The sequence below is a fragment of the Ranitomeya imitator genome, chromosome 3, assembly GCF_032444005.1.
Source record: "Ranitomeya imitator isolate aRanImi1 chromosome 3, aRanImi1.pri, whole genome shotgun sequence".
NCBI lineage: Eukaryota > Metazoa > Chordata > Amphibia > Anura > Dendrobatidae > Ranitomeya > Ranitomeya imitator.
In genome coordinates this window covers 670,857,979-670,880,309 of record NC_091284.1, presented here as the reverse complement: position 1 = coordinate 670,880,309, position 22,331 = coordinate 670,857,979, and the positions used below count along the sequence as shown (strand labels likewise).

Here is a 22,331-nt window from a genome sequence, read left to right as displayed (position 1 = left end):
GAACAGACACCACAGTTTACAAGACAAAAATGGGCCCAACTGCACCCCGAAAAAAATGCAAAAAACACAAAAAAATATATAAGAAAATTTTTTGTGAGGTATTAGTTTATACTTTGGCCAAAATACGCAAGCTCGTAACCCGCGTCAAGGGTCCCCACGCTTACGAGTCCTAATTCTAAACAGCAAGAGCACAAGAAGGGGATTCAGAGATCCTCCAAAAAATAGAAAAAAACAGCAAAACAAGGCAGAGCTTCTTACCTGCCTAGGCCTCTAAACAAATGCACTATCAGGATGCAGTGGACACATGTGGTTAAGATGGAGACAACACAGGTGCAGCATAACCGATGAGGCAGCCACTCTCAACCTACCAAACTAATGGAGGGGGTGGCTGCTTGGCACAATGCTGCACATAAAAGACTTGTATGTGGCGCTGTTCACACAATGGAGATGTACAGCATCCAGGCAAGCCTAGTAGTGACACCCTTCTATTAGATCAGGCGGGCCTGCCCAGCGCTATCCAAATGCACCCCATGTGAACAGACACCACAGTTTACAAGACAAAAATGGGCCCAACTGCACCCCGAAAAAAATGCAAAAAACACAAAAAAATATAAGAAAATTTTTTGTGAGGTATTAGTTTATACTTTGGCCAAAATACGCAAGCTCGTAACCCGCGTCAAGGGTCCCCACGCTTACGAGTCCTAATTCTAAACAGCAAGAGCACAAGAAGGGGATTCAGAGATCCTCCAAAAAATAGAAAAAAACAGCAAAACAAGGCAGAGCTTCTTACCTGCCTAGGCCTCTAAACAAATGCACTATCAGGATGCAGTGGACCCATGTGGTTAAGATGGAGACAACACAGGTGCAGCATAACCGATGAGGCAGCCACTCTCAACCTACCAAACTAATGGAGGGGGTGGCTGCTTGGCACAATGCTGCACATAAAAGACTTGTATGTGGCGCTGTTCTTGTGCTCTTGCTGTTTAGAATTAGGACTCGTAAGCGTGGGGACCCTTGACGCGGGTTACGAGCTTGCGTATTTTGGCCAAAGTATAAACTAATACCTCACAAAAAATTTTCTTATATTTTTTTGTGTTTTTTGCATTTTTTTCGGGGTGCAGTTGGGCCCATTTTTGTCTTGTAAACTGTGGTGTCTGTTCACATGGGGTGCATTTGGATAGCGCTGGGCAGGCCCGCCTGATCTAATAGAAGGGTGTCACTACTAGGCTTGCCTGGATGCTGTGCATCTCCATTGTGTGAACAGCGCCACATACAAGTCTTTTATGTGCAGCATTGTGCCAAGCAGCCACCCCCTCCATTAGTTTGGTAGGTTGAGAGTGGCTGCCTCATCGGTTATGCTGCACCTGTGTTGTCTCCATCTTAACCACATGGGTCCACTGCATCCTGATAGTGCATTTGTTTAGAGGCCTAGGCAGGTAAGAAGCTCTGCCTTGTTTTGCTGTTTTTTTCTATTTTTTGGAGGATCTCTGAATCCCCTTCTTGTGCTCTTGCTGTTTAGAATTAGGACTCGTAAGCGTGGGGACCCTTGACGCGGGTTACGAGCTTGCATATTTTGGCCAAAGTATAAACTAATACCTCACAAAAAATTTTCTTATATTTTTTTGTGTTTTTTGCATTTTTTTCGGGGTGCAGTTGGGCCCATTTTTGTCTTGTAAACTGTGGTGTCTGTTCACATGGGGTGCATTTGGATAGCGCTGGGCAGGCCCGCCTGATCTAATAGAAGGGTGTCACTACTAGGCTTGCCTGGATGCTGTGCATCTCCATTGTGTGAACAGCGCCACATACAAGTCTTTTATGTGCAGCATTGTGCCAAGCAGCCACCCCCTCCATTAGTTTGGTAGGTTGAGAGTGGCTGCCTCATCGGTTATGCTGCACCTGTCTCCATCTTAACCACATGGGTCCACTGCATCCTGATAGTGCATTTGTTTAGAGGCCTAGGCAGGTAAGAAGCTCTGCCTTGTTTTGCTGTTTTTTTCTAGATATTATCAGAAAACAATTAATAGATTTCCCTTCAAAAAGAATTGTAGAGAAGATGAGTTCCTAAGCTATATTATTTTTTTCACCTCTTTGGATCCTAAGGTTTTGTGCACACGTTGCGGATTTTGCTGCGGATCCGCAGCGGATTTGATGCTGCGGATCTGCAGCAATATTCCATGCGTTGTACAGTACCATGTAAACGTATGGAAAACAAAATCCGCAGTACACATGCTGAGGAAAAAAACACGCGGAAACGCAGCGGTGTTTTTTCCTCAGCATGTCAATTCTTTGTGCGGATTCCGCAGCGGTTCACACCTGCTCCTCAATAGGAATCCGCACAAAAACCGCAGTAAATCCGAGGGTAATCCGCAGTGCGGTTTACCTGTGGATTTTGCAAAAACAGTGTGGAAAAATTTGCACACCAATCCGCAACGTGTGCACATAGCCTAAAACTTGTTTTGTTGACGCTGTGTGGGCTCTGAGAACTTTCCTCTTGCATATCTACTAGTCCGAAATAGACGGTAGCTCAGTTATGCAGACATTGCTAATCGCTTCCATTTACGTTACATATTATATTCAGGTATATATGCTGCAATAGCGAATATTATATTTTGTTACAAAGTTTGGTATATTATGTAGATCACCCATCTAATGCTGCTCTTAGTAGTTTGGTGAGGACACAAAATAAAATATTGGTATTTCTTCTAAAGTTTATTTTCTGTGGATTACATCTTTAGCAGAAAAATGATCAGACTTTAACACAGTGACACGTCTGATCCCCCACTGACTGCTCCCGGAGACAACTTGTTTTTGGAACCCCCGACAATCTGCTGCTGAGTCTTCCAAAGCTCCCAATTACAGCAGGATAGATTTCTCTTTAGCGCTGCCGTTATAATTGAACTCATTTTCTATCAGTATCACAGTAGGACAGAAGCTACGATAATTATCACGCTGTGTTTCTAAGCTGTTACTTGTATGTGCCACCTTGATAATCTTACTATTACTTTATCATCAGAGAGAAGCGTAAAGTTGTCATCCCACCTCATTTGGCTTACGGAAAGCGAGGATTCCCACCCTCCATTCCAGGTAATACATGATCCTCTCTAATCCGATTTTTCTTTGGCCCTTTGAATAGAATCTATTATTGTATTAGGTTTTTTTGTGTAACGAAAGTATTAACAAAACTTAATGAAAGTACTATCAAATCCAGAATATTCCACATTATTTGTGGAACAGAAAAACTCAAAAAGTGGATAGCAAGAAATGTGTGGCTGAAAATAAAACATTACAGAGAACTTCTTAATTTTATCCAAACTTCACACATATACAGTATATGAGTGGACTAACCATTTTTACAACTTTGTTGGAAAAACTATTATTAAGGCTACTGCAGACATAGAATAACTGATTACTGAACGTTAAGTTCTCAGATCTCATTAAAGGCTTATTCCCACAACAGCAATATTTATTAGAAAATATAATATTGCATGACTATAGTTAATATATTATAGTACAAAAAACAAAAACAAAAGGACCCCTAAAATATAACTTATATTAGAAAGTTAAAAAACCCGTAGGTTAAAGATAAACGACAAACAATACAAAATATTGAAAAAAAAGGGGGGTTATAAAGGTGAAAGTAAAGCAATGAAATCAACACAGTATAACAGAAATAGGTAATTAAGCCAAAAAGCCACAGATGTACAAATGTGTGAATTGGTATAGTTTAAATACTCAGAAGGTAAAGAAACGTCAGTAAACTTCCTAAATATGGTGTATTGACAACTAGCCTATTAATGGGGTTGGGAGCAAGGGGTATAGACACCACATAGTAAACGTGTCCACAAGGGATCAAGAGGATCAAGCAAAGGCACTCTGAGAAAGCCACAACCTAAACATTTACTAGGGATGCAGTTGTTGTATGAAATAACCTTTTGCTAAGCATAAATGCAGTCTATTGAAAGGAATGTCAGATCCTATTCCCCACTGCATTATAATCCAAAAGATTAGAAGTCAAACATAAATACCGTACATTTTGAAGATATTTTGACTTTGTAGAACTTTCTCCCATCTCCCTACTGCATCTCTGGACCTCATCCACAGTGATCTTGGGGTTCTTCTTTACCTCTCTCACCAAGGCTCTTCTCCCACAATTGCTCAGGAAGACTTCTGGTGGTCTCAAACTTCTTCCAATTAAGGATTATGGAGGCCACTGTGCTCTTAGGAACCTTGAGTACAGCAGAAATTATTTTGTAACCTTGGCCAGATCTGTGCCTTGCCACAATTCTGTTTCTGAGCTCCTTGGCCAGTTCCTTTGACCTCATGATTCTCATTTGGTCTGACATGCACTGTGAGCTGTGAGGTCTTATATAGACAGGTGTGTACCTTTCCAAATCAAGTCCTATCAGTTTAATTAAACACAGCTGGACTCCAATGAAGGAGTAGAACCATCTCAAGGAGGATCACAAGGAAATGGATAGCAGGTGACTTAAATATGAGCGTCTGAGCAAACGGTCTGAATACTTATGACCATGTGATATTTCAGTTTTTCTTTTTATTAAATTTACAAAAAATTCTACATTTCTGTTTTTTTCAGTCAAGATGGGGTGCAGTGTATATTAATGAGAAAAAAATAAATAAACTTTTTTGAATTTACCAAATGGCTGCAATGAAATTAAGAGTGAAAAATTTAAAGGGGTCTGAATACTTTTTGTACCCACTGCAAGTAAAGCTTCTGTCCTCAACAAGGTGGCTCTGCAGAGAAATCATTTCGTCATCCTCTCGGAATATAGTTTAAGGGACTTGGAAAGGTCTCTATTGAGTAGGGGCCTGACCTTTGTCCTTACGACAAGATTTGACCCATTTTCATGGATCAACTATATTGACCTGTTTACCAGGAAATTAAAATGGAGGAGGTTTTTCCAAAAAAAATGACCTGGTAAAATTACCAGCAACTGGGGATTTCCCCGAATGAGTTACCTGATCTTAGGTTACTTACAGAGCTGTCAGAAGAAGGCAGTAGAGCCATTGGGACGGGTCCTTTCACGAATTTAAAAATGACAAGCACACATATGCCCCCATCTAGTGAATTTGGAAGCATTGAGATTTTCCAAAAACTGGTCACGAAGGAGATAAACAACTCCAAGCATGACTCCTCTTGCCACAACCTTTAATTTGCTGAAAGGAGGGCCCTAGGTGGCTTGAGTGACAAATCCATCGTCATCAAGCCATCTGATAAGGGTGGTAACACTCTGGTAATGGATAGTGCAAAATATGTGGAAATATGTCTAAACCTATGATCTGACCGCTCCACATATGAGGTATTGAGAAGAGATCCAACTAAGGAATATATCTCGGAACTAACACTTATCCTTACACGGTCATTGCAGGTTGACTTGGTTTCTAAAAATGAATTTAACATTTTACTCCCAAAATTTCCAGTAGTGGACACTTTTTATGCATTGCCTAAGATCCACAAGGGCATCACCCCGCTTAAGGGATGACCTATTGTCTCGGGAGTTGACGCCCTTTCCCAGAACTACACTATTTATCTGGATAGACTCCTGAGATCCTTTGTGATGTCCCTCCCCTCATATATGAGAGATACCACTGATCTACTTAACAAATTGAGGGCATTTCTATAGACCCTGATACCATCATCGCCTCCATGGTTGTGGAGGCATTGATAGTAGCATTTGGCACATAGACGGACTGAATGTCGTCAAATATTTTCTCTGTAGTAGGGGTGTTAATCTAGGGCTGCTCAATCGTTTTTTCCTGGAGCTGCTGGATTTTGTGCTTGAGCGCAACTTCTTTCTATTTGATAGGAAGTTCTAATGCCAGCTTATAGGCACAGCAATGGGGAGCCCCTGTGCACCCACGTATGCCAACTTGCTCCAGGGCTGGTGGGAGGACACGTTTTAGGGATGAAGATGTCATCTGGTGCCCAAAGATATTGTTCTTGGAGCGATATATTGATCACATCCTCATCTTGTGGAACAGTGACCATGGGTCATTTTTGGATTTTATGAACCATCTTAACACTAATGAACAAGGCCTGGTGTTCACCCATGAAATCTGTACTGACCACATCACGTTCCTTGTTGCGTCCATTTTAAGAATCTCTGATGGCTCCCTCAGGACTTTGATTTTTTGTAAACCGACGGCAATGAATAGCCTCCTCAGGTGGGAAAGCCATCACCCTTTCCCCCCTGAGAAGGATTCCAAAATATCAATTCCTTAGATTGTGGCAGAATTGCTCGTCGTTGTTTGATGTTGGGACCCAATCCATGGACCTAAAAAATTGGTTCATGGAGACAGGATCTCCGGCAGGCATAGCGGATCAGTTCACAACTTCGCCCTAAGTACCAACAGATCTTCCCTTCTTGTTCCTAAATCTAGGGATGACCCTAGTCCGATCACACGCCTTATTGCTACATATGACGACCAGTCTAAAAATGTTATTGAGATCCTCAAGTGACACTTGCAAATTTTGAGATCTGATCTGGATCTTTGTGACTTTATTTCTCCTAGCCTGTCGGTAAATTATAGGAGGGGTAAATCACTAAGAGATTTTGTTGTGCACAGTCACTTTGTCCCTCCAAAGAAGGAATGTACAGGGCTTACCAACAGGTTATTGGGCACCTTCTGGTGTGGTCACTGCACCTTCTATTTGTCCCTCCAACTCCTTCACAAGTTCAACTATGAACAGGAGTTATAAAATAAGTTTTGCCAATTGTACAACTGCAGGTATGGTATATCACGTGCATGTCCCAACGATTATGTTGGTAAAACCAAGCGCGAACTGCGCATATGCATTGGAGAACATGTCGGGGACATTAGACAGGGCAGGGATACACCACTGGCACTTCATGTCAACACGATTCATGGAGGCAATATGGGATCTATATAATTTCGTGTGAAAGGTGTTATTTCCCGACTTGCTAGACAGGATGACTGGGATAGGAGGATTGTTCAACTGGAAACAAGGTGACTTTATTGGCTTGAATCCATGAGTATTCACAGTATACAAAATGTATGGAGTACAGTATATAACTAGTTCACAGAGGAAACCCCAAAATTATTATAATATACCTTTTATTACCAATTTATTAAAATACTGGTGCACTCAAAAAAGAAGAAAAATATACCATCAATAATCAAAAAACACATGATAGAAAAGGCCAACAGTAGATGCCTGGCCCTTATGTTAAAACTCAACAGCACCCTTCCTGGCAGCGGGAATGGTGCCCCCGCTCACCATTGACTGTCCCTTCTAGCCTTTACAAAACCCTATGGGAAGGGGGTAGAAAAACAATGGGACAATTAGGGTAGGTATTAGATGAATAGGAAAAATAAGGGCCCGATGCAGTGTACTGACCCTTATCTGACCCTACCTTACAGCGGAGGTTGGCACCCTAGAAACAATAAATGACAAATGACGCCCCTGCTCCTCGACGGCTATCCCAAAACTTGCCCTGATAGGATATTATTAAAGAACATGTATCTAAGAAATAAAAGGCTGGAGTGAAAAAAATGTGGCATGAAAGAGGGCGTTTTATGCAAATTAGTGTAGGGCCTCAATGATTTGGAGATGCAGGAATAACATTGATACATATTATTAGCTAATACAAAGTGTGGCAGTCATACTGAAAGATAATTTAATAATCATTTAGAATCCCCCTAACAACCAAAAAGGAGGCAATTGAGGCAGAACTCCCCAAAAACAGTTCAAACCCATATAGATAACTCAAAAATCATCCTGCAAATTGAAAACTCCACAGCCCATATAACACCAATTGCCCACATAAATGTATATACAATGTATAAACAACAAACTCGATGCATTTCTCCTCTACCTGAGGTTCTTCAGGAGTATATATACACATAACAATATGCTATTTAGCTTGAATCCATGAGCCCGTATGGGCAAAATGAGCAGTTTCGCTTTATTAGCTTCATCTAGACTGCATGTTGATACATACGGTCATTTAGAAACCACAGCCTGGTATATTTGTCCTTTGGACTGATACCTCATTTATCTAGTCGTCATTCGCTGACTGACTTTAATTCTCACATGAACTGTGTAGTATTCTGCTTGGGCCCCTGATAGGCACTGATGTTCTAGGCCTTCTACTTGTATCTGTTGGCTCTATTATAATGTGATGTAAAAGGATATATTTTTACTATTCAGTGGGTGGTTATACCTATTTTTATTTTTGCTATATACAGTGGGGCAAAAAAGTATTTAGTCAGTCAGCAATAGTGCAAGTTCCACCACTTAAAAAGATGAGAGGCGTCTGTAATTTACATCATAGGTAGACCTCAACTATGGGAGACAAACTGAGAAAAAAAATCCAGAAAATCACATTGTCTGTTTTTTTAACATTTTATTTGCATATTATGGTGGAAAATAAGTATTTGGTCAGAAACAAAATTTCATCTCAATGCTTTGTAATATATCCTTTGTTGGCAATGACAGAGGTCAAACGTTTTCTGTAAGTCTTCACAAGGTTGCCACACACTGTTGTTGGTATGTTGGCCCATTCCTCCATGCAGATCTCCTCTAGAGCAGTGATGTTTTTGGCTTTTCGCTTGGCAACACGGACTTTCAACTCCCTCCAAAGGTTTTCTATAGGGTTGAGATCTGGAGACTGGCTAGGCCACTCCAGGACCTTGAAATGCTTCTTACGAAGCCACTCCTTTGTTGCCCTGGCAGTGTGCTTTGGATCATTGTCATGTTGAAAGACCCAGCCACGTTTCATCTTCAATGCCCTTGCTGATGGAAGGAGGTTTGCACTCAAAATCTCACGATACATGGCCCCATTCATTCTTTCATGTACCCGGATCAGTCGTCCTGGCTCCTTTGCAGAGAAACAGCCCCAAAGCATGATGTTTCCACCACCATGCTTTACAGTAGGTATGGTGTTTGATGGATGCAACTCAGTATTCTTTTTCCTCCAAACACGACAAGTTGTGTTTCTACCAAACAGTTCCAGTTTGGTTTCATCAGACCATAGGACAGTCTCCCAAAACTCCTCTGGATCATCCAAATGCTCTCTAGCAAACTTCAGACGGGCCCGGACATGTACTGGCTTAAGCAGTGGGACACGTCTGGCACTGCGGGATCTGAGTCCATGGTGGCGTAGTGTGTTACTTATGGTAGGCCTTGTTACATTGGTCCCAGCTCTCTGCAGTTCATTCACTAGGTCCCCCCGCGTGGTTCTGGGATTTTTGCTCACCGTTCTTGTGATCATTCTGACCCCACGGGGTGGGATTTTGCGTGGAGCCCCAGATCGAGGGAGATTATCAGTGGTCTTGTATGTCTTCCATTTTCTAATTATTGCTCCCACTGTTGATTTCTTCACTCCAAGCTGGTTGGCTATTGCAGATTCAGTCTTCCCAGCCTGGTGCAGGGCTACAATTTTGTTTCTGGTGTCCTTTGACAGCTCTTTGGTCTTCACCATAGTGGAGTTTGGAGTCAGACTGTTTGAGGGTGTGCACAGGTGTCTTTTTATACTGATAACAAGTTTAAACAGGTGCCATTACTACAGGTAATGAGTGGAGGAAAGAGGAGACTCTTAAAGAAGTTACAGGTCTGTGAGAGCCATAAATCTTGATTGTTTGTTTCTGACCAAATACTTATTTTCCACCATAATATGCAAATAAAATGTTAAAAAAACAGACAATGTGATTTTCTGGATTTTTTTTTCTCAGTTTGTCTCCCATAGTTGAGGTCTACCTATGATGTAAATTACAGACGCCTCTCATCTTTTTAAGTGGTGGAACTTGCACTATTGCTGACTGACTAAATACTTTTTTGCCCCACTGTATATCCTCTGGGCCATTTTGTAGTTATATGCTGGGCTAGAGTCTATATTCCTTTGAAATGAGGGCTATTTTGTCTCCAACATATGGGCTCAGTCTCATAAGTTTTTTAGACTACAGTGCTCTTTCTGGAACGCACCCTGCGCTCCAATGAGGCGTTGTATCGGGAAGGTATTTCCAATACTTGCTATGAGGAGCGCTTATTATGTTCCACCGCTTCAGCTGCCAGCGTCCGGCGATGGGAAGTGATGTCACTTCCTGCATGCTACACCAAAGGTGAAACGCGCCTTGCATTCCACAACTTCTCCTTAAGTATCTGGGAGCACAGTTGACGACACTTCCAGCGCCGTGAGCCCCTGTGGAACGCATCTGCCTTCCACACCTCGGCCCACCACGGAAATTGGCCCTTGGATCAATTTAAAAATACCAGCGGTAAGCATCCACTTCAGCACACACCATTGATTGTGGCCATAGGACAGAACCAGTGATCCCCTGTTGAACCACAGTGCTTCTGGGGGAAAACACATTGGGACATTGAAAATGTAACTTACCTTATGGGTCTGGCTTAATAAGAATTTTGGCATGTCTATTATGCATCATAAGACAAGTAGATCATTACTTACCTCTGTACCTCTATTCAGAGGACTTTGTTTCTAATACTGGTGAAGTTATGTGTTTGACGGCTTTCTATTGAATATTTTTTCTATCTCTTCCATATTGGAACACTCACACATTTGGGTCATCCACATGTTTAGGGGGTTGAAATTACATCTTCAACATGTATTTGTGTTGACTTCTGTTACCTCTATCTTTTGGATTATAATGCAGTGGGGACTGCTGACTTCCCTTTCAATAGACTGCCTTTATGCTTTACAAGAGGTTGTTTCATACATAGGACTGCATCCCTAGTACATCTTTAGGTTGTGGCTTTCTCAGAGTGCCTTTGCTTGATCCCTTTGATCCCTTGTTGACACATTTACTATATGGTGTCTATACGCCCTGCTCCCAACCCCAAGGAGGTTCACTGACGTTTCTTTACCTATTACCAATTCACACATTTGTAGATCAGTGGGGTTTTTTTTTACCTAATTGCCTATTTCTGTTATACTGTGTTGGTTTCATTGATTTTCTTTGGCTGTTCCTACACTTAACTGTGTTGTTATATGATTGTGTGGTTTTACTACATGTTAGGTTAAGGGGATATTAGGGCCAGCCGCTGACGAGTGGGGGCACCATACCGCAGAAACTAAGGGTGCCAACTTCTACTGATAGGTAGGGCATCCTTGAGGGAATCCTAAGGCATATTAGTCCACAAGTATTGTGATTGTCATTGTTCCCTTGGTGGTAGACCTTTACACCCCCCTCTTTTTTTCAATATTTTGTATTGTTTGTCATATATCTTTAACCTGCGGGTTTTTTAACTTTCTAATAAAAGTTATATTTTAGGGGTCCTTTTAGTTTTTTTTTTTTACCTCATTCTATAGTTTTTCTTGGTTTAAGCTAATAAATAGTAAAAGCAAACCATAAAGTTTTTTCTTGTACCTTTTTGTTTTTTTCATGTCATTTTGCTCCTCTGTGCATCCAGCTTCCCTGAACTGAATCCTATTATCTGCTAAAACTACAGTACATTTCCCAGCAGCTCACTGCATCTTCTCAGTACTGCAGGCCCCACCCTCTGCTCTCCTGTTTGCTTTCTGATTGAGATAGATCTCAATATATGGAGAAAGAAAGAAAAAGATAGGATGAGTGAAAGAAACATTGAGTGTTGAGAGAAAGTAAAGAGAATTAGAGAGACAGAACACAATAAGAAATTCACAGAAGAGAGAGGGACATTGAGGAAAGGGGGAAATAACAGAAAGAGAGAAGGGGAACCAGAGAAGTAGTGTATTAGACCATTTATTGTACTTGGTTATCACCTCAGTTTATTTTACAAAAATATCATAAGGTAAATTTTATTAAACAAAATATATACAGTTAGGTCCATATATATTTGGACAGAGACAACATTTTTCTAATTTTGGTTATAGACATTACCACAATGAATTTTAAACAAAACAATTCAGATGCAGTTGAAGTTCAGACTTTCAGCTTTCATTTGAGGGTATCCACCTTAAAATAGGATGAAGGGTTTAGGAGTTTCAGCTCCTTAACATGTGCCACCCTGTTTTTAAAGGGACCAAAAGTAATTGGACAATTGAATCCAAAGCTATTTCATGGAAAGGTGTGGGCAATCCCTTTGTTATGTCATTCTCAATTAAGCAGACAAAAGGCCTGTAGTTGATTTGAGGTGTGGTGCTTGCATTTGAAAGATTTTGCTGTGAAGTAAACATGCGGTCAAAGGAGCTCTCCATGCAGGTGAAACAAGCCATCCTTAAGCTGCGAAAACAGAAAAAACCCATCCGAGAAACTGCTACAATATTAGGAGTGACAAAATCTACAATTTGGTACATCCTGAGAAAGAAAGAAAGCACTGGTGAACTCATCAATGCAAAAAGACCTGGGCGCCCACGGAAGACAACAGTGGTGGATGATCGCAGAATAATCTCCATGGTCAAGAGAAACCCCTTCACAACAGCCAACCAAGTGAACAACACTCTCCAGGAGGTCGGCGTATCAATATCCAAATCTACCATAAAGAGAAGTCTGCATGAAAGTAAATACAGAGGGTTCACTGCATGGTGCAAGCCACTCATAAGCATCAAGAATAAAAAGGCTAGACTGGGCTTTGCTAAAAACCATCTAAAAAAGCCAGCAAAGTTCTGGAAGAACTTTCTTTGGACAGATGAAACCAAGATCAACCTCTGCCAGAATGATGGAAAGAGAAAAGTATGGCAAAGGCGTGGTACAGCTCATGATCCAAAGCATACCACATCATCTGTAAAACACAGCGGAGGCAGTGTGATAGCTTGAGCATGCATGGCTGCCAGTGGCACTGGGTCACTAGTGTTTATTGATGATGTGACACAGGACAGAAGCAGCCAAATGAATTCTGAGGTATTCAGAGCCATACTGTGTGCTCAGATCCAGCCAAATGCAGCCAAACTGATTGGTCCTCATTTCATACTACAGATGGACAATGACCCAAAACATAAAGCCAAAGCAACCCAGGAGTTTATTAAAGCAAAGAAGTGGAATATTCTTGAAAAGCCAAGTCAGTCACCTGATCTCAACCCAATTGCGCATGCATTTCACTTGTTAAAGACTACACTTCAGGCAGAAAGGCCCACAAACAAACAGCAACTGAAAACCACTGCAGTGAAGGCCTGGGCAGAGCATCAAAAAGGAGGAAACACGGCGTCTGGTGATGTCCATGAGTTCAAGACTTCAGGCAGTCATTGCCAACAAAGGGTTTTCAACCAAGTACTAAAAATGAACGTTTTATTTAAAATTATTGAATCTGTCCAATTACTTTTGGTCCCTTTAAAAACAGGGTGGCACATGTTAAGGAGCTGAAACTCCTAAACCCTTCATCCAATTTTAATGTGGATACCCTTAAATGAAAGCTGAAAGTCTGAACTTCAACTGCATCTGAATTGTTTTGTTTAAAATTCATTGTGGTAATGTCTATAAATAAAATTAGAAAAATGTTGTCTCTGTCCAAATATATATGGACCTAACTGTATGTCCACATCAAATAATCTATGTGATGGGTAATCAGAGATGTATAGATATTTTTTTTCTACTTAAAATGTGCCCTTGGATGTTCCAGTCTCCTCTAGTAAACATGATCGTTCTGTTCTTTGCATGTATAGCAGGGCTGAGCTGTGCTACAACCTGACTGTTAGAGCAAGGAGGATGCAGTGAGTGTTTTATTGGAACAGGTGCAGGCAAACATATATATTTTCTCCTACGAGAAAATTGTCTCGATTATGCAAATAACACTTTGCTCAAAACCTGATCAGAGTTGGAGCAGAGTATAGTGAGATATGATTCTCTCAGATAAGGAGAAGATGGAGATTAAAATGTCTCCATCTTCTCCATTCTGTCAGTCTGTGGAGATCAGATGTCATCTGAGTGCAGTCCGATGGTTTCCATGCACTCATTCACCTACATGGCCTAGTGCAATCCAAATGGTGGATCAAACTCAGGCTTGCAGTGATTTTTCTTCCTTGGACCAGTTCAGTCTGAGGAAAAAATCTAACGTGCGTGGCCCAATAGCATATTATTGGTCCTGGTGTGATCTGATGTTTTGTCAGATCACACTCAGACCAAAAATACTCTGCTCCTGCATGTAGACAGGGTCATTAGGTGCATCTGCAGCTAGTATCTTTGGAACCAAGCATAGCTGAGCTGAGCTGTGTTACAACCCGGCTGTCAGATCAAAGAGAATGCTGTGACAGTCGAAAGATTGCTTTATTACACAAGGTCATTAGGTGCATAGTTACATGCTCAACCAACAGCATTAGAACGACTGAAGGATGGATCCAGTGGCAACAGAGAGTACAGAGAACCTGTGTGGGAGCGTCATTACAGGGGTGCAGATTTAAAAATAAGTTGGATTTGCACATATGATTAATTTTGTAAACATAGAAAACTGAGGCCATGTCTTGATTTTGGGGAATAGCATCGTGACTAAATCAAGACTTGATGATAGGGCTCGCTCCCACCTGTGAGTGCTTTCTGATTTTTTTTTTTTTACCAGAGAGCTCGCTGACCAATGTCATTCAATGGGGTGGTGCTGATAACCATTTTTTTTTTTCACTGACAATCTGTCGGTGAAGAAAAATCGCAGCATGTTGCAATTTCATTCTGAAATCAGCTGTCAGTCACACATTCAAGTCTACAGGTGCTTGGAATTCATCGGACTGCATTCGACTGACATCTGAGTGCAATCCAATTTCTGCTGACTCATGCAATGGAAAAGATGGAAACATTTTGTTCTCCATCTTCTCGCTTGTGCTGTGAATCTCTCATCAGAGAAAATTGGATCACACTATGCTGACACTCGGATAAAAATCTGATTATAGTGTCATTAGAATAATAGATTAAGGCCGGCGTCACACTTGCGAGTTTTACGGACGTAAGAGCGCAGAAACTACGTCCGTAAAACTCGCAAAAAATACGGCACAATTATTCTCTATGCCCCTGCTCCTATCTGCCGTATTAAACTGATCCGTATTATACGGCTTTCTACAGCCGTAGAAAATCGCAGCATGCTGCGTTTGTCACCGTATTGCGCAAATAAAACGTCAATGAAAGTCTATGGAAGCCCCAAAAATACGGATTACACACGGACCAGCAGTGTGACTTGCGAGGAATACGCAGCGCTGTTAGAGAGAAAAGCCGGTAATTCAATTACCGGCTTTTGCTTTCTCCTTCCTAAACCCGACATGATATGAGACCTGGTTTACATACAGTAAACCATCTCACATCACCATTTTTTTTGCATATTCCACACTACTGTTGGTAGTGTGTATATGCAAAATTTGGCCGTTCTAGCTAGTAAAATAAGGGGTTAAATGGCGGAAAAAATTGGCGTGGGCTCCCGCACAATTTTCTCCGCCAGAGTAGTAAAGCCAGTGACTGAGGGCAGATATTAATAGCCTGGAGAGGGTCCATGGTTATTGGCCCCCCCCCCCTGGCTAAAAACACCTGCCCCCAGCCACCCCAGAAAAGGCACATCTGGAAGATGCGCCTATTCTGGCACTTGGCCACTCTCTTCCCATTCCCGTGTAGCGGTGGGATATGGGGTAATGAAGGGTTAATGCCACCTTGCTATTGTAAGGTGACATTAAGCCTAATTAATAATGGAGAGGCGTCAATTAGGACACCTATCCATTATTAATCCAATACTAGTAAAGGGTTAAAAAAAAAAACACACACACATTATTATAAATTAATTTATTGAAAAAATCACAAAGGCTGTTGTATTAATTTATTCTACTCTCAATCCACTCACTGAAGACCCTCGATCTGTAAATTAAAAAAAAATAATAAACCAACAATATACATACCTTCCGAGGATCTGGCACGTCCAATGATGTAGATCCATCTGAAGGGGTTAAAATATATTTTGCAGAAATGAGCAGCCTGCATTAGCGGAGCTCGTGTCTGCAAAATATTTTTTGAGAGTAGAATACTCTGGCGGAGAAAATTGTGCGGGAGCCCACGCCAATTTTTTCCGCCATTTAACCCCTTATTTTACTAGCTAGAACGGCCAAATTTTGCATAGACACACTACTGACATTAGTAGTGTGGAATATGCAAAAAAAATGGTGATATGAGATGGTTTACTGTATGTAAGCCAGGTCTCATATCATGTCGGGTTTAGGAAGGAGAAAGCAAAAGCCGGTAATTGAATTACCGGCTTTCTGCTATATCGCGCTGGATGAAATATTAATATATACAGTTAGGGCCAGAAATATTTGGACAGTGACACAAGTTTTGTTATTTTAGCTGTTTACAAAAACATGTTCAGAAATACAATTATATATATAATATGGGCTGAAAGTGCACACTCCCAGCTGCAATATGATAGTTTCCACATCCAAATCGGAGAAAGGGTTTAGGAATCATAGCTCTGTAATGCATAGCGTCCTCTTTTTCAAGGGACCAAAAGTAATTGGACAATGGACTCTAAGGGCTGCAATTAACTCTGAAGGCGTCTCCCTCGTTAACCTGTAATCAATGAAGTAGTTAAAAGGTCAGGGGTGGATTCCAGGTGTGTGGTTTTGCATTTGGAAGCTGTTGCTGTGAGCAGACAACATGCGGTCAAAGGAACTCTCAATTGAGGTGAAGCAGAACATCCTGAGGCTGAAAAAAAAGAAAAAATCCATCAGAGAGATAGCAGACATGCTTGGAGTAGCAAAATCAACAGTTGGGTACATTCCGAGAAAAAAGGAATTGACCGGTGAGCTTGGGAACTCAAAAAGGCCTGGGCGTCCACGGATGACAACAGGGGTGGATGATCGCCGCATACTTAATTTGGTGAAGAAGAACCCGTTCACAACATCAACTGAAGTCCAGAACACTCTCAGTGAAGTAGGTGTATCTGTCTCTAAGTCAACAGTAAAGAGAAGACTCCATGACAGTAAATACAAAGGGTTCACATCTAGATGCAAACCATTCATCAATACCAAAAATAGACAGGCCAGAGTTAAATTTGCAGAAAAACACCTCAAGAAGCCAGCTCAGTTCTGGAAAAGTATTCTATGGACAGATGAGACAAAGATCAACCTGTACCAGAATGATGGGAAGAAAAAAGTTTGGAGAAGAAAGGGAACGGCACATGATCCAAGGCACACCACATCCTCTGTAAAACATGGTGGAGGCAACGTGATGGCATGGGCATGCATGGCTTTCAATGGCACTGGGTCACTTGTGTTTATTGATGACATAAGAGCAGACAAGAGTAGCCGGATGAATTCTGAAGTGTACCGGGATATACTTTCAGCCCAGATTCAGCCAAATGCTGCAAAGTTGATTGGACGGCGCTTCATAGTACAGATGGACAATGACCCCAAGCATACAGCCAAAGCTACCCAGGAGTTCATGAGTGCCAAAAAGTGGAACATTCTGCAATGGCCAAGTCAATCTCCAGATCTAAACCCAATTGAGCATGCATTTCACTTGCTCAAATCCAGACTTAAGACGGAAAGACCCACAAACAAGCAAGACCTGAAGGCTGCGGCTGTAAAGGCCTGGCAAAGCATTAAGAAGGAGGAAACCCAGCGTTTGGTGATGTCCATGGGTTCCAGACTTAAGGCAGTGATTGCCTCCAAAGGATTTGCAACAAAATATTGAAAATAAAAATATTTTTTTTGGGTTATGTTTATTTGTCCAATTACTTTTGACCTCCTAAAATGTGGAGTGTTTGTAAAGAAATGTGTACAATTCCTACATTTTCTATCAGATATTTTTGTTCAACCCTTCAAATTAAACGTTACAATCTGCACTTGAATTCTGTTGTAGAGGTTTCATTTCAAATCCAATGTGGTGGCATGCAGAGCCCAACTTGCGAAAATTGTGTCACTGTCCAAATATTTCTGGCCCTAACTGTATACAGTGGGGCAAAAAAGTATTTAGTCAGTCAGCAATAATGCAAGTTCCACCACTTAAAAAGATGAGAGGCGTCTGTAATTTACATCATAGGTAGACCTCAACTATGGGAGACAAACTGAGGAAAAAAAATCCTGAAAATCACATTGTCTGTTTTTTTAACATTTTATTTGCATATTATGGTGGAAAATAAGTATTTGGTCAGAAACAAAATTTCATCTCAATACTTTGTAATATATCCTTTGTTGGCAATGACAGAGGTCAAACGTTTTCTGTAAGTCTTCACAAGGTTGCCACACACTGTTGTTGGTATGTTGGCCCATTCCTCCATGCAGATCTCCTCTAGAGCAGTGATGTTTTTGGCTTTTCGCTTGGCAACACGGACTTTCAACTCCCTCCAAAGGTTTTCTATAGGGTTGAGATCTGGAGACTGGCTAGGCCACTCCAGGACCTTGAAATGCTTCTTACGAAGCCACTCCTTCATTGCCCTGGCGGTGTGCTTTGGATCATTGTCATGTTGAAAGACCCAGCCACGTTTCATCTTCAATGCCCTTGCTGATGGAAGGAGGTTTGCACTCAAAATCTCACGATACATGGCCCCATTCATTCTTTCATGTACCCGGATCAGTCGTCCTGGCCCCTTTGCAGAGAAACAGCCCCAAAGCATGATGTTTCCACCACCATGCTTTACAGTAGGTATGGTGTTTGATGGATGCAACTCAGTATTCTTTTTCCTCCAAACACGACAAGTTGTGTTTCTACCAAACAGTTCCAGTTTGGTTTCATCAGACCATAGGACATTCTCCCAAAACTCCTCTGGATCATCCAAATGCTCTCTAGCAAACTTCAGACGGGCCCGGACATGTACTGGCTTAAGCAGTGGGACACGTCTGGCACTGCAGGATCTGAGTCCATGGTGGCGTAGTGTGTTACTTATGGTAGGCCTTGTTACATTGGTCCCAGCTCTCTGCAGTTCATTCACTAGGTCCCCCCGCGTGGTTCTGGGATTTTTGCTCACCGTTCTTGTGATCATTCTGACCCCACGGGGTGGGATTTTGCGTGGAGCCCCAGATCGAGGGAGATTATCAGTGGTCTTGTATGTCTTCCATTTTCTAATTATTGCTCCCACTGTTGATTTCTTCACTCCAAGCTGGTTGGCTATTGCAGATTCAGTCTTCCCAGCCTGGTGCCGGGCTACAATTTTGTTTCTGGTGTCCTTTGACAGCTCTTTCGTCTACACCATAGTGGAGTTTGGAGTCAGACTGTTTGAGGGTGTGCACAGGTGTATTTTTATACTGATAACAAGTTTAAACAGGTGCCATTACTACAGGTAATGAGTGGAGGAAAGAGGAGACTCTTAAAGAAGAAGTTACAGGTCTGTGAGAGCCAGAAATCTTGACTTTCTGACCAAATACTTATTTTCCACCATAATATGCAAAAAAAAAATGATAAAAAAACAGACAATGTGATTTTCTGGATTTTTTTTTCTCAGCTTGTCTCCCATAGTTGAGGTCTAACTATGATGTAAATTACAGACGCCTCTCATCTTTTTAAGTGGTGGAACTTGCACTATTGCTGACTGACAATACTTTTTTGCCCCACTGTACATATATGTGTCTCCCTGACATATAGAGAGAGAGAGAGAGAGAGAGAGAGCGAGACAGTATATATGTTTGTTTGGTTTTTTTTAACACATGGATCCCTTGTATAGCCGTATGTCGGTTTTGCAAGCCTGCGATAAAAACACGCATTACAGCTGCCATACGGATTACATACGGAGGATGCCATGCGCAAAAAACGGTGACACACCCTGCCTATGGAGGAGCTACGGACCACTATTTTCGGGACTTTTCAGCGAATTACGGCCGTAATATACGGACCGTATTTTCATACGCTGTGTGTGACGCCGGCCTAAGACAATCTATAGTCGAATGACCCTGTCCTTTGAGTACATTTAACATCTCCTTCAGATACTACAGGATTATGCTTTTAAGGCTGCCGTCACACTAGCAGTATTTGGTCAGTATTTTACATCAGTATTTGTAAGCCAAAACCAGGAGTGGAACAATTAGAGGAAAAGTATAATAGAAACATATGCACCACTTCTACATTTATCACCCACTCCTGGTTTGGGCTTACAAATACTGATGTAAAATACTGACCAAATACTGCTAGTGTGATGGCAGCCTAATACGTTTATTATAAATAATACCACATTGTATAGTTTTTTACTGGATGTTTCTGTATAAAATAGCTGGCTTATCCTTAGTAACAAAAAAATTGAGCTTTATTTACTCTGCCCAGGTCCAGCACTGAGTCTCAGTGGCTGCTCCCGGTGTCTGTTGTCTGCAGCACTAATGTCACGTTGACAGTGCTGCAAACTGAGTTCGGCAGCTCTGGCTGAGTAGATTGTACAAGCCTCAGTGGTCTGCAGCGCTGTCTTCATGATGTCAGCTCTGCAGACAACAACAAACATGGGGAGCAGTCACCAAGATGCAGAGCTGGACCTGGGCAGGGTCAGTAAAGCTTTTTTTTTTTTTTTAACTACTATGTGAACTTATAGGAAAATTATTTTTGAAAGGGAACATCCCCTTTAACATTGCTGTCCTATCCATATGTTAGTATAATGTTTGATTGGTGAGGGACAAATGGCAGGAACCTCTTTTAGGCCGGGGTCACACTTGCGAGTGCAATGCGATAAACTCGCACATCAATACCCCGCACAGCCGTCGGTACTCGGGACCGGAGCGTTCAGCTGCATAGAAATACATGGAGCCGCACACTCCGGTCCAGAGTGCCGGCGGCAGTGCCGGGTATGGATGCGAGAGACTCGCGTGAGTTTCTCGCATTGCACTTGCAAGTGTGACCCTGGCCTTATAGTGAGACCGGGGCACCATAGATGTTTCATTCTATTAATTAGATTTGTACCTGAGGTTTGGATCTACCATGTTTCAAATGTTTATGGCTTAGCCTATGGACAGACCATTAATGTTTATTAGGATCCGTCGGGCATTAGAGTTTATAGAGTACTTTATTCTCACTGTCCAACACACCACAATCCAGGTGAACCATAAGAAAGCTGTCATGAGCAGAGCCTTATCTGCCAGTGAAATAAAAGGTAGAATCTACCTTCCCTCTACCTTGGTGGTCTGCCAAGTCATATTGCTATGAATTGTTCCTATACAGCCATACATTCACTTTTTGCATTGCAATTCTGATGGCTTACAGTATAAACAATACTTTTGGACATCACTTTTGAGGGTGTGACTTTGAGCTGATGGATCAGATTGTTGATGATCAAAGAGATCCCTTCAAACCCCACTCCAGAGGGTTTTTTTCCTTGCACCACCAGAGTGGTGCTTCTAATCTAAGTTCCCTGCCCCTAGTCTTATACTTACACACCACTGTCTTCACCTTCTATCACTCCGGTTGGACCTGCCAGATCTCTCCAGTAGTCGCTGGAGCGAGCTGGAGGTCACTTTTCAATGCAAGTCTATGAGAGCCTCGTACTAGGTCTCATAGATTTCTATTGAGAGCCTGCAACCGTTACTTCTGACTTCCGGACAGTCAGACGTTTCGGTCACAAGATGGCACCGCGAGACTGGAGCAGCACCAATAAAAGGTGAAGATGGTGGCAGGTAAGTATAAGACTATGATCAGTGACGTAAGTTTAGAAGCACCACTCCAAAAAAAGAAAAAACACTAGAATGGTGCTTTAAGACTTTCCCTGTGTGGAATATCGGATTTTTTTTTGTTTTATTGCTTATCAAGAGCATAATATGTATTAAAAAAGCAGAACTTGTTTTATTTTCTAATTTATCATTTTCTTTTGTTGTTACTTACTATTGCTGTACATTAAATCCCAAATGTTACTTTGTTTTCTCATAGCTGATGCTGTGCTACAGTTTGAGACTGAAGTCATATCATTATCGAAGCCCACCCAGTGGCAGACCCTGGTAAATGATGTACTTCCAATGCTCTGCATTGCATTAGTGCCCACCCTTTTAGCATTGATAGGTTACCATCTATATTCCAAGTCCAAGTCTCCAACTGTGTCCAAAAAGAAAATGAAGGAAGAAAAAAAGAACAAAGCAAAAAGGAAATAAAGAACTCTAATTTTCTCAAACTCTTGAGTCGAATTTCTTAATCTTAAGGCTGCTCTTGTGGGTCTTGGAGAGTAGATTAGAATATGTGCTGGTTGCTTTTGTGTTCTCAGCTGTCATGTAAGATTATTATACTGTAGTTTCCCTTCAATATACATATTAGGGAAGTACATGTCCAGTTAGTTTACTTTGAAATTTGGGTTTTCTGCTAATCATAGACACTTTGGTACTAATGGTAAATTTAAATACGGCACCATTTTTGAATTATTACTAAAATTACCGGTATCTAAAACAATATTCCAGTCTCCACGTACTAAGACTCATTTTCCTCATTACATTAATCGCAATTAGTGAAAAAACAAAGATGATATTTATAAGTACAAAGGGTCCTTATAAATTTACAAC

At 41.4% G+C, this 22,331-nt stretch overlaps 1 protein-coding gene across 1 annotated transcript in view; it reads left to right on the top strand.

Moving 5' to 3' along the window:
- Window positions 1-21,949, top strand: part of FKBP11 (FKBP prolyl isomerase 11) — a 107,581-nt gene extending 85,632 nt beyond the window's left edge. The window contains exons 5-6 of the mRNA XM_069758341.1: window positions 3,014-3,084; window positions 21,712-21,949. Coding sequence (XP_069614442.1) covers window positions 3,014-3,084; window positions 21,712-21,929 — 289 coding nt within the window. The 3' untranslated portion in view covers window positions 21,930-21,949. The remainder of the gene's footprint in view (window positions 1-3,013; window positions 3,085-21,711) is intronic.
- The last annotated feature ends 382 nt before the right edge of the window (window positions 21,950-22,331 follow it).